General features: G+C 38.0%; 1 protein-coding gene across 1 annotated transcript in view; it reads right to left on the bottom strand.

Annotated features, from left to right (window-relative positions):
• Positions 1-9,059: 9,059 nt before the first annotated feature.
• The window catches only part of LOC128250418 (70 kDa neurofilament protein-like), a 16,533-nt gene continuing 12,844 nt past the window's right edge, over positions 9,060-12,748 (bottom strand). Inside the window, exons 7-11 of the mRNA XM_089339447.1 lie at positions 12,688-12,748; positions 11,722-11,825; positions 11,194-11,304; positions 10,196-10,306; positions 9,060-9,675 (exon numbers count right to left, since the gene is read on the bottom strand). The exon at positions 12,688-12,748 is cut by the window's right edge and continues 22 nt beyond it. Of these exons, the coding sequence (XP_089195573.1) occupies positions 9,640-9,675; positions 10,196-10,306; positions 11,194-11,304; positions 11,722-11,825; positions 12,688-12,748 (423 nt within the window). The 3' untranslated portion in view covers positions 9,060-9,639. The remainder of the gene's footprint in view (positions 9,676-10,195; positions 10,307-11,193; positions 11,305-11,721; positions 11,826-12,687) is intronic.

Consider the following 12,748-nt stretch of genomic DNA (forward strand, 5'->3'; position numbering starts at 1 on the left):
AACCTGAATTTCCACAGGGCGGACTGGAAGTCAATTCGCAGAGAGATTCGAAATCAAAACTGGCATCACAGCCTTTCTATACAAGACAATGACCTCAAACTAAGTCATTTTATGTCAACCATACAAGACATATGCACCAAATACGTGCCATATAGAAAGACCAGCAAACATGCCAATAGAATTCCTAGAGACAGGAAAATCCTTATGAGACACAGAACAAAGGTCTCAAACCAGTTAAATAGAGAACTGGAGGATAGGAAAAGGGCTAAATTAAAACTAACACTGTTAGAAATAGAAAACAAAATTAAACTCTCCCATGAAAAGGAGAGAGCAGAGAAGGAGAAGAGAGCAGTAGAAAGCATAAAAACAAACCCCAAGGCTTTCTATAGATTTGCAAAAGAGACTGCTACGGTACAGTATAAGATAGGACCCCTATTCCTGCCTAATGGCTCACTGACTGCAGATCCCACATGGATAAGTGAAGTGCTCAGTACACAATTCAAGAGTGTCTTCACTTCTCTGAGTCACATGCAGATAAAGAACCCAGCTGATTTCTTTGACAATAGCACTCAGCAGAAAAAGACTGCATCCATTACCTACATCGACATTGAAGAGGAAGATGTGATAAATGCCATAAATGAAATGAGCTCAAATTCGGCAACTGGCCCCGATGGTTTCCCAGCTGTCCTCTTAAAGTCGTGTAAACAAGAATTAGCAGGACCACTCCGGATACTCTTCCAGAGTTTCCTTGCAAATGGTAAACTTCCCAAAAAGCTGAAGGAAGGCACCATATGTCCTATCCATAAAGGTGGAAGCAGAGCAGAGGCTGGGAACTACAGGCCAGTCTCTCTGACTTCACATATTAGCAAAGTCATGGAACGAATTGTCAGAAGGAGATTGATTGCGTTCCTAGAAGAAAATGACTTGCTGAATGAGACCCAGCATGGTTTCCGTCCAGGTAGAAGCTGCCTCACGCAGCTCTTGCAGCATTATGACTGGTTCCTGAAGCAGCTACTTGACCATTCAAATGTTGATGTGATATATCTCGACTTTGCAAAAGCCTTTGACAAAGTTGATCATGGTTTGGTATGTCACAAGCTGCGAAACCTGGGCATAGCTGGTAAATTAGGAGAATGGCTGCATGACTTCCTGAATGGTAGAAGTCAGACAGTTGCAGCCAATGGAGAACTATCTAGGGAAACACAAATATTGAGCGGTGTTCCACAAGGAACTGTTCTGGGGCCACTACTGTTCATAGTGGCCCTTTTGGACATGCCCACGGTCACTCGGAGAGCCACTGTCTCTAGCTATGCTGATGACACAAAGATATCTCAGGCAATAAAGAATCCTGATGATATTGTAAGCCTGTAGAATGACCTAAATGCAATATATGAGTGGGCAGAGCAAAATAGTATGCAGTTCAATGCAAAAAAATTTCAAGTACTGCGCTACAAGACCACAAGTTCCTCCCAACTGGCATACACAGGACCTGGAGGTACTGCAATCCCAGAACCACAAACAATAAGAGATCTGGGCATCAACATGTGTAGTGATGCATCATTTCACATGCACATTGTCAAGTTGACAGCAAAGTGCAGACAACTGGCAGGGTGGATACTGAGGACATTCCGTACAAGGGATCAAAAAGTCATGTTGACTCTATGGAAGACATTTGTTCTGAGCCGCCTAGACTATTGCTCTCAGTTGTGGTCACCACACAGTGTTAAGCGGACAGCAGAACTCGAGGCAATTCAGCGGCACTATACAAAAAAGATCGCCACAGTCCAACAGATGAACTACAGGGAGCGACTGAAGGCACTAGGTCTCTACTCCCTGGAGCGCAGGCGGGAGAGATATGTAATAATATACATATGGAAAATACTGGAAGGACTGGTGCCAAACTTTGGCATCAAGTACTACAGGAATGCCCGCACGGGTCGCCACTGCATGGTGCCAAAGGTGCCGTCCACTGCATCTCACATAAGAACGAGATACTGCAGCAGCCTCGGTTTCAGAGGACCTCAGCTCTTCAATGTCCTGCCAAAACATTTGAGAGACATGCAAGACATGGATGCGGAGGTCTTCAAGACAAAACTTGACGCTTTCCTCTCCACGATACCAGACGAACCAATGGCTCGTAATGAGACGCAGTTTAGGGCAGCGATGTCAAATTCTCTTATACACCAGATGTGCCATCAAAACCCTTGATTGGACCATATCAGGTGGGGGAGAAGAGCCATGCAAGGAACGTGAAGAGAGCACAGCATAAAGACGGAAAATCACGGTGGTGCACCAGCATGACCGCAGCCACTTGGCTGAAACCCATAAATAAATTTTATATATATATATATATATATATATATATACACATACATACATACATACATACATACATACATATATACACACACACACACACACACACACACACACACACATATATATATATATATATATATATATATATATATAAATATATATATATATATATATATATATATGTTTCACTCATTTAAAAAGGTTTCTCAATGTCAACTTCCAGTAATGACGTAGCAACGACGAAATATTCTCCTTTCCTGTGCGACATCTCTCCTGTATTTTGATGTCTTCATTTCAAGTTTTAATTCGCTATTTACAAAGATCTACGATAAATTACCGAAAAGAAGTATTTACTATGTTCGCAAATTTTGCTTGATTCTGCACACTTCGTTAAGTTCCGTAAAATGTTTTTATTTATCTGCTGTTTGTGCACCGTGTTCAGCTCTCTGTATCTGTAGTCAGTTACACACGTACACCTGTGTTTGTATACATATATATATATATATATATATATATATATATATATATATATATATATATACGTGTGTGTGAGAGAGTGAAAGGGTGAGTCTTCATGTATACGTATAGTTCCTCAACTAAGCCTCTGTTCTGCAAGCGTGTTCATTTGAACTGTCTCCTGGCATTACAGGCTGCATGTATTTTACCATATCTCGTCAGGCCGACAGCTGCCTTATCACATTCATTAGGAATGTTCCACTGGGCTGTTTGATTTCTCCTCGTTACATGAGATTTCAAGTGGTTGACTTTCCCGGCTCTTGACAGAAGAAAACCTTCACACATATTTATTTCTTTATTGCCCACGGGGGGGGGGCTAAACATAGAGGGAACAAACAAATTCAGACAATGGGATTAAGCCGATTACATCGATCCTAGTGTGTAACTGGTACTTATTTAATCGACCCCGAAAGGATGAAAGGCTAAGTCGACTTCGGTGGAACTTGAACTCAGAACGTAACGGCAGACGAAATGCCGCTAAGCGGTTCGCCCGGCGTGCTTAGGATTCTACCAGCTCGCCGCCCTAAGCGTCCACACATATTGCACTTCAATTCCAGATGGATTTCTGCAAGGATCGCACTTGAGTCTTGCTTACTGATTCAACGCTTCAGAGCAGTGGATGATATTCTCTGTAGCTCATAAATATCACACCTATTCTTGACAATCTTCCTCCAAGATGTACGGTTTACAGCCAATATCTCCTAGTTACTTACAATTATATCCAAAGACTTTAAGATTGCTTTTTATAACATCCTTAAATCACTTCGTTGGTTTATGTTGTGATCTTTTCCCCGCTGGTCAGCTCCCTATATAAATCTATTTAGGTGTGTTTCCATCTTCCATTCTGACAGGACCAGCCCAATGTATCTGCTTTAATATTATTCTTTTTCCAATAATGATGTTGCCTGCTTTCTCAAGTATAACTACGTCACGTGTATATACATATATATATATATATATATATATATATATATATATATATATATATATATATATATATATATATATATATATATATATATGTGTGCATGTGTATATTTATATACGTGTGTATAAGTTTCCTTTGGGACTTATAATAATTTTTCTTTTGGAAAAGTCAAATCTGTCTCGTAAGCAACTGACAAAGCTCTTTCGTTTTCGTTAAGACAGATATTTGTGCTGTGTGATGTGGTTACCTGAATTGGTTGATATGTGTATATATGTCTGTTTGTGCTCATGAATAATATGTACCTCTGTGGTGGATACGCGTTTTACTTTCTTATACAAGTGTGTGTGCATCACATTTTTTACACTTTAGTATACATGTGTTTGTGTTTCACTCTTATGATTGCTTGTTCAATGCATTTCTTGTATATATGAGGATGTGTGCATATGTCTGGACCAGGAAATTAACATAGGGTTTCCCTGGAACATTTTCCATATGTTTAGCATAAAGAAATTATATGGAGATTCTCTCGAAAGTTTTGCAAATTGTAAACAGGATCATTGATTGATCGTATTTGGATTAATTCGGTTTGTTCTATGGTGAACCCAAATCTTTCTAGGTACCAACGAGTTCATTTTTTATCAGTTATTTTTTATCAGTTAATGTTGTTTGTCTCTAGTGTTTTTAATGCAACCTTCATATCAGTTGGAAATCTAATCTAAACTACAATCAGTGTCTTTTACTCTCTGTCCCATAGGACAGTGTCTGACGTGTGTTGCTCTTATCGGGATGTTCCACAATATTCCTTCTTTTTTTTTATAGGTGTGAATGCATTACAGTCCTACTTCTGGTGCACTTTTGGTACAGCCGTCAGGGCAATTCTTCCTTTGTGTATAATTGTAAAATGTCTTTGCAACAACGTTAGGTTTCACATTCTTAGGCAGCTGATGATAATATGGGTAATATGCTCCACATTTGTATGGCTTAAAGGACATTTTCTACCGTAGCGAGGAGACATGTCTACCTCCCTTGTTCCTCAGGTATTTTTGGTAGCAATCTCCTGTTCCTGGACAGCATAGCAATAATACAGACGTCTAGGTGAGATGTGATATACTTACCGCTGGTCCAGGAGAGAATAATACATTTGTCAATATGGCTGGTGTTATCTAGCTTGTGGAATATTTACCCATGCATTACTATTGTATGTTGAGTATTTCTCCGCCGAGCTTTTAGTCTGCTTTGTTCACTGTGCCATTTTGGTGGCCAGTAGGGATGGATAACTAATTTTGTACCAGACTATTCATAATGGCAAAAGCTTTAAGGGATGACATTCATTTTCATGGAAGATGAATAATCCCCTTAAGCTGAGATGACCGATGTCGGCGCCACATGTTATGTGTGTATATATATATATATATATAAGTATGCATTTGTGCATGTATGCATTTGTGCATCTGTGCATTTGTGCATCTGTGAATGCCTATGTATATGTGTCTATGTTTTTGTCAGATTGTTTCTGCGTCCGCGCGTGTACGTGCACATATGTGTATTTGTGTGCATGTTAGTTTGTATATTTGTATCTACTCCAAGATTTCTTTCACATTTTTGACATTTCTGACAGTCTGTTATAGAATCATGCAAGCTATCGAATGATGAAAATCTTGGCCAGATTACCATTTTTCTACACCAAACACTATTGTTCAAAGTATCAAACCATTTTCTAGATGGTAGGGAATGATTTGAGGAAGATCAGTCAGCTATTTCTTTACAAGTTACAGTCGAAAAGCTAATTCGTCGGCTTGAGATTGATACCGTGTTTTTATGTTTACTTCCAGCTCAGCCACGAACGAGCAAAAACCTATGATCAAATACGTTCTAGTCGTCCTCTTGCTCCGAGTCACATGATAAAATGTGCTATGTACTGACGTACATCCAATCTTAGTAGATGAAATAAAGTACCAATCACTTCTTGTCGCCGAATTAATCAACTGATATTGAATTCATTCATGTTTTTCAGTCAATGTTACTACAACTGATAATCTCAAGAGTTATTTCAGCATTGAAAGCAAGCGAGTCGAGGATGTAAACCCATTTCTTATAGCATAACTGCATGCATTAACAATTTTCAGGATTCATGGATTTTGAAAATACATTCTGACTGAAAATTGTTCCGGTGCAAAAGTGGCTGTGTGGTAAGTAGCTTGCTTACCAACCACATGGTTCTGGGTTCAGTCCCACTGCGTAGCACCTTGGACAAGTGTCTTCTACTATAGCCTCGGGCCGACCAAAGCCTTGCGAGTGGATTTGGTAGACGGAAACTGAAAGAAGCCCATCGTATATATGTATATATATATGTATGTGCGTGTATATGTTTGCGTGTCTGTGTTTGTCCCCCCACCATCGCTTGACAACCGATGCTGGTGTGTTTGTGTCCCCGTAACTTAGCGGTTCGGCAAAAGAGACCGATAGAAAAGTACTAGGCTTCCAAAGAATAAGTCCTGGGGTTGATTTGCTCGACTAAAGGCGGTGCTCCAGCATGGCCGCAGTCAAATGACTGAAACAAGTAAAAGAGTAAAGAGTATGCAAATATTTTAACTTGAGGTATGGAGTTTTCGTCATTGTGTACGACAAAAATCTAGCACATGTATTTCGTTGTCTTTTGCTATTGAATAATTTCATTCATTCTTAAGGTATAAGTACGGTCTCAAATTTGTGATGTGGTTGCATATAGCCGAAAAAAATTGTGAAATAAAATCCGTACATCTTAGGCTTTGTTTTAAACTGCAATTTCCAAAGAAAATAGTTAATCACCGCTTTATTCAGGATAAGAATGTATTCAAATATTTCCCCTGGTGCAGTAGATTGTGCATCTGGAGATTCCCCATAACTGTTATCTGCCCTTCATGCCGAAAACAAAAACATGTCGCCTTCTTTTTCTCTGAGTCTCTCTATCTCTTTCTCTCTCTTTGTATATACATGTGTGTATATATGTATATCAATATTGCTCATCTTTGGGCATGTATTTAAGGTTATTCGACTAGAGATGTTGTTGAGGGAGCTGCCTTCTAAGTCTTATGTTATCAGCCTCATGTATGCAAATTTAGTCAAGAGACGCACTTCGACATTTGGTGGTTAAAAGATGATCCCGAAGGGATATAATACGACATTCAAAGGCATTTTGGATCGATCTTAAGCCTCTGCTACTTTTTTCGTTTCAGAAAGAGGCGGTCTACGTCACTGTTTATGTGGAAATTATATGTGCTTGTTAGTAATTTCCGGGTTTTCACATCAATTGCTCGAATCTCATCAAGTGTCCAATCAAGCAGCCCAAATGTTGGTATGAGTACTGGCACTGCAAACACACAAACACATTGTGGGCCACTGTTTTATTGAATGCAGAAAGTTTTGAAGTCTAAAATTTCTTTATTTGTCTGTAATATTTTTTAGTGACACGTGTTTTGTTACAGGTGCCATTGTAAGATATATTTTCATCCAACCCTAGATACCTGTAACATTTCTTGTCAGATATAAGGGAAACAGTGAAGTCATTGATGGAGATGTTGCTAGTCTGGTTTACAGTTTTCCCCCTTTCACAACCATTTAACAACATTTATCCTGACCAAACTCCAACCTACATCCTTCGAGAATGTGGTAACTATGTCAAAGTTCTTTTTCAATTCCTGCATATTTTTTGCATTAAGTTTCAAGTCATCCACAAAGAAATAGTGTGTAATTTTGGTATTCCTGTTTCCTTGTGAACCAGAGAGATATCCTTCAGTCTACCTTAAGGGGTTTACAGGAAATATAAACGGCATCACAGGGAGGCTGTCCCCTTGAAATATGCCTTTGGGATACTGAATTCTATCAGCGATAAAGCAGTTACACATTGTATTTAATTTCAAGATGGTGGCCCACGATGAAGTCAGGTCAGCTATGTCTTTTACGCTGCTCACTTGAAATTGAGAAGTTGAAGGGCTTCTAGCATCCATGAGTGGGGAACAGAATCAAAGGCTCTCTTGTAGTCTAGCCACATTGAAACTAAGTTCCTCCTATGCTCTCGTACCTCGCCATCACAGTTTTGTTGATTATGTATGTATGTATGTATGTATGTATCTATGTATCTATGTATGTATCTATGTATGTATCTATGTATGTGTATGTGTATGTGTATGTATGTATGTATGTATGTATGTACGGAGAACAGTCTCTTAATATTTGTTTGGGCCCATTATCGTAAATGTTTTAGACTATGGAACATCGGAAAAGCTGGAATCCTTCAAGAACTGATTCACATAATCCAGATACTATCGATTAGTGGCTTCGTAAATATATCAGGGATTCTCCATTTGAGGTCCTTAGCTGAACACATTCTTGAAATTACATCTACTTGAAATTACATTTATTCACAGTCTCATATACAGTAAACAATTCACAAAGCTATGTCGATGTCTTCTCTTAAACTACGCAGTTTTGCATTCTACAAAAATTTATAGGGTGTAACACCTAAATAAGATACAAAGGTATACTTACGTATGTCAAAGACACAGTGAGTGCATACGTGAGCGTTGATATATAAATCCACGAGGCGTCTTTTCACATCAGTTGTTGACTAAACCCCGTTAATAAACTATACGTCGTGGAGGCGCAATGGCCCAGTGGTTAGGGCAGTGGACTTGCGGGCATAGGATCGCGGTTTCTATTCCCAGACCGGGCATTGTGAGTGTTTATTGAGCGAAAACACCTAAAGCTCCACAAGGCTCCGGCAGGGGATGGTGGCGAACCCTGCTGTACTCTTCCACCACAACTTTCTCTCACTCTTACTTCCTGTTTCTGTTGTGCCTGTAATTCAAAGGGTCAGCTTTGTCACACTGTGTCATGCTGAATATCCCCGAGAACTAAGTTAAGGGTACACGTGTCTGTGGAGTGCGCAGCCACTTGCACGTTAATTTCACGAGTAGGTATTCCGTTGATCGGATCAACTGGAACCCTCGACGTCGTAAGCGACGGAGTGCCAACAACAACAAAACTATACGTGAACTCAAGAACAATTTAAAAGATATTTGTTCAAGTTGCTGTGAAATGGCATTGAAGCTCTCGACTGATTCTTTATTGTATTGACACATGCAGGACGAAAGGGAACGCTGACCTCGATACGATTTGAACAGTGACATAAAATGATGTTATGGAATAAATAGAACGAAACTCTAATCGATTCTATCGATTCTGCTTATATTACCCTTACAAAATATTACAATAAGGAGATTACTTAAAGGTGATTAAAAAAGCATACAAAAGTATATATATTAAAAATATTTTATTGCCCTTTTTTCATACATTTAAAAAAAAAATTCCTCGAAATTAAATTACGAAGTACAAGATTGTAAATACAATAACAAATACTGCTTACTATTCTGGAAAAATATCTTATATTTTCGCCAGATATCGTTGCGTGTTTTCCTTGATAAATTTGCGTTTTTATAGTATGCAATATCATTAATTATGAAGCATTTGGGAGCAAAAGAGAAAGTACATTGTTTGTCATAATACCTAGGTAACAGCCTTTATTGAAATAATGATTACCAAAAGTATCAAGCTGAAGCGTTTGTTAATATATGATAATTGTGTAGCAGTGTTGCAAAATATATTGTTTTAAGAACTGTATTTCCTTTTCCTTTTTTTAATTATCGCAAATTCTAGATAATCATGTGAACAATTTAAAACAGAAAATTTGAAGAACTTAGAAGTATTATTTCATCGAAATTATTATTATGATGTGAAAAAAAAGGGACTTTATGAAGCTTGGTGCTAACTTTAACAAAAACGGAGGACTTTTCAGCTGAGACAAAATGCACACAAGTTCAGCAGGAGAACTACATTCTTCATGCGTTCGATTTGATAGTGAGGACAGCGCTTTCCTGAAAAGTGAAAAAGATTGAATATAAAACAATGAATAGGCAGAGAGATTCATGACTAAAGAGTTTAGGCTTCTCTAAAATAATCTTCTTCTAATGAAATAGCGATGTTACATATTAGTTTCTGTATGACGAATATATACACAGGAGTTTTATGGACAGGATATTTTTTCTTTGCTCCTTACGTTAAGAAGTTAAAATGAAACATTTCATTACTTATTTTGACTACACATGATTTCTCTCTAACACTGAGTGCTCCTAACCCTTTAAATATTAAGTGATTTTGACAACGAAATATTGCTTATGACAGCATGTTCCTATAACAGATTTGTTCACACCTTTGTCTCCGTAAATAAAATATGTTCATGTTATGTAGGATGGTATACCAGAGACATTTGGCTAATATTGGTAACAACGTTGATATTATCGCATTCACTAACGAAGTGCATGGTGTACTCAAGAGATAAGATGAAAAGAGTGGGAGAGAGAATGTGTGTTAAGGCAATGAATTAGGGGACCTTACCTTGCCTTTGTCGTCTTTCAAAGTAATTGTTGAGGCTAGGGCCATCGTAGCCCATTCAGAGACAGAAGATACAATGCCACCTTGACCAGCACCGTATTTTGATCCCCAAATCTATAGATGGATATAAAAGAATTAATTATAATAACATCGTCAACAAAAATCAGAAGTATGAACACGAGGTTTAGTCGATTACACGGACTCCAGTTCTTCATTTGTACTTTATTTTATAAACAAGAAGTGGTGGACGGAAAAGTTGAATGCGGGAAGATTTGAAAATGCGAAGTAAAGAGCCGAAAACGAATGCCAAAGAACATTTTTCGGACACTCTAACGATCCTGCCAAGGCAAAATGTATGAAACATTATTGAGAAGGTTGTCTATCGATGTTATAATCCTCAGTACGTAATTGGTAATTTATACAATTTATCAACCCCAGATAAGTTAAGGTAAAATAGCCATTAAGGAGATTTAAACTAAGAATGTGAAGAAATAGAACGAATAACACTGGGCAATATGTTCACCGATCTAACAATTTTGATTGAACACTGAATGATTAGCAACTGTTTTCTTCTCCGTGGTTACTGCAGTCGTCAAAGAGGTGGCATCCATTTTGAATTAACTGCTAATGGTTTTAATGTGATATATGCACAACTTGGAAACATGCTTAGCAACACAGCTGCAATGTAACTGAATCATCATCATTATCCTCGTGACCATCATCATCATCGTCATTTTTGCCATTTTCACGTCCACATTTGCATGCTCACATGGGTCAGATGTAATGAAAATAAATTAGTACAGTAAACATATCAGCAACCATATAACTAATATTGCTCTAAAGTGTCATGGGATATGCTGAGTCTCATCAATCGCTAGATACCAGATTCCATTAACTTCACTGGTCTGCCTTTAATATTAGCGATTTAAATTGGTGCTTATAATATCTGATATTTAGTTAATATCAGAATAATAATGTTTTTAAAAACAGCATAAACTTACTTTCATCATTTTACCAGAAGTAAAAACATCACCATTGGTAAATGTATGGACGTTGGTCTTGCCATTTTCTAGCCTTTGGGTCAATGTCCAGTTTTTCATGTTAGTTGAGCTCTACAATTAGAAAGAACAAACACATTATACATTGCAGAAGGAATAATGATGACTATAAATTAGATAACGAATGCTATAAAATGTGACAGAGGTAAAATTGATTTCTACATCTGTGAACGTGTGTGTGTGTGTGTGTGTGTGTGTGTGTGTGTGTGTGTGTGTGTGTGTGATGAAGACTTGCTTCGATGAAGCATTTAGAGCGAGCAGCAATGTGCTTCTCGTTACGCACACATTGTGTTACTAAAACTTTGTACTCTAATCAACCAAAGAAAAATACTAGTGACTGTGACCTTTTCAGCGTTGTAACGTATGTATATGAACATGTTATGCGATGAGTTGGATCTCCTGTCAAAACACATTTGTCATGAAGCCTAATGCAACAACAGAAAGAAAAACACCAAATCGAAGTACACTTACCCTTGGGAACTTAGCAAGATCCTCAATTTCAATGTATTTTCCCTCGGTTTCTAATTCAACGATGCCCACAGTGCCAGTTGTAGAGCGACTCATAGTCACTTTACCTTGAGAAGAAAATATCCAGAAGTATGAATATTATAAACCGTATATATATATGCGTGTGCATGTGTGTGTGTGTGTGTGTGTGTGTGTGTGTGGGTGTGCGTGTGTGTGGGTGTGCGGGTTAGTGCTCGTGCGCATGTGTGCGTGTGTATTTGTGCGTTACACATATACCTATGCATATATGTAGTGAGAATCTGTTTGTGAGAATCTGTTTGTCGCGGATATAAGACACCAAAAATCTCATGATGGTCACCCCTTTTGACAAGTATATCATTTGAATTCACTGGGCTTCTTTAGGCCAGAGAGTCAACAAAGGGTAAGTGATGTTCTGTAGGAGTTCAAGATGAGATTTTGTTGCGAAAGTCAGAGTACCAGTATGTATGTATGTATGTATGTATGTATGTGTGTGTATGTATGTATGTCTGCATGTATGTATGTATGTATGTATGTATGTGTGTGTATGTATGTATGTGTGTTTATGTATGTATGTGTGTATATGTATGCATGTATGTGTGTATATGTATGCATGTATGTGTGTGTGTGTGTGTGTGTGCATGTATGTATGTATGTATGTGTGTATGTATGTGTGTATGTATGTATATATGTGTGTGTGTATGTATGTATGTTTGTGTATGCATGTATGCATGTATGCATGTATGTGTGGGTGTATATATGTATGTATGTATGTATGTATGCATGTGTGTGTATGTATGTATGTATGTATTATGTATGTATGTTTGTATAATGATATATAAAAGAAAAGATATTTGATAGTTAGATAGATAGATAGAGAGAGACAGAGAGCGAGAGAGAAACATGTTACAGATTATGAGACGAGTGATGAAGAAAGCTAGTGAAACTTACTGGCTTGTAATGCTCTCCCGAGTGCAGACTCACTGTCCGTTTGAAATCCACCAGTAGAACT

This window comes from Octopus bimaculoides, chromosome 21 (assembly GCF_046866305.1).
Source record: "Octopus bimaculoides isolate indiv1 chromosome 21, ASM4686630v1, whole genome shotgun sequence".
NCBI lineage: Eukaryota > Metazoa > Mollusca > Cephalopoda > Octopoda > Octopodidae > Octopus > Octopus bimaculoides.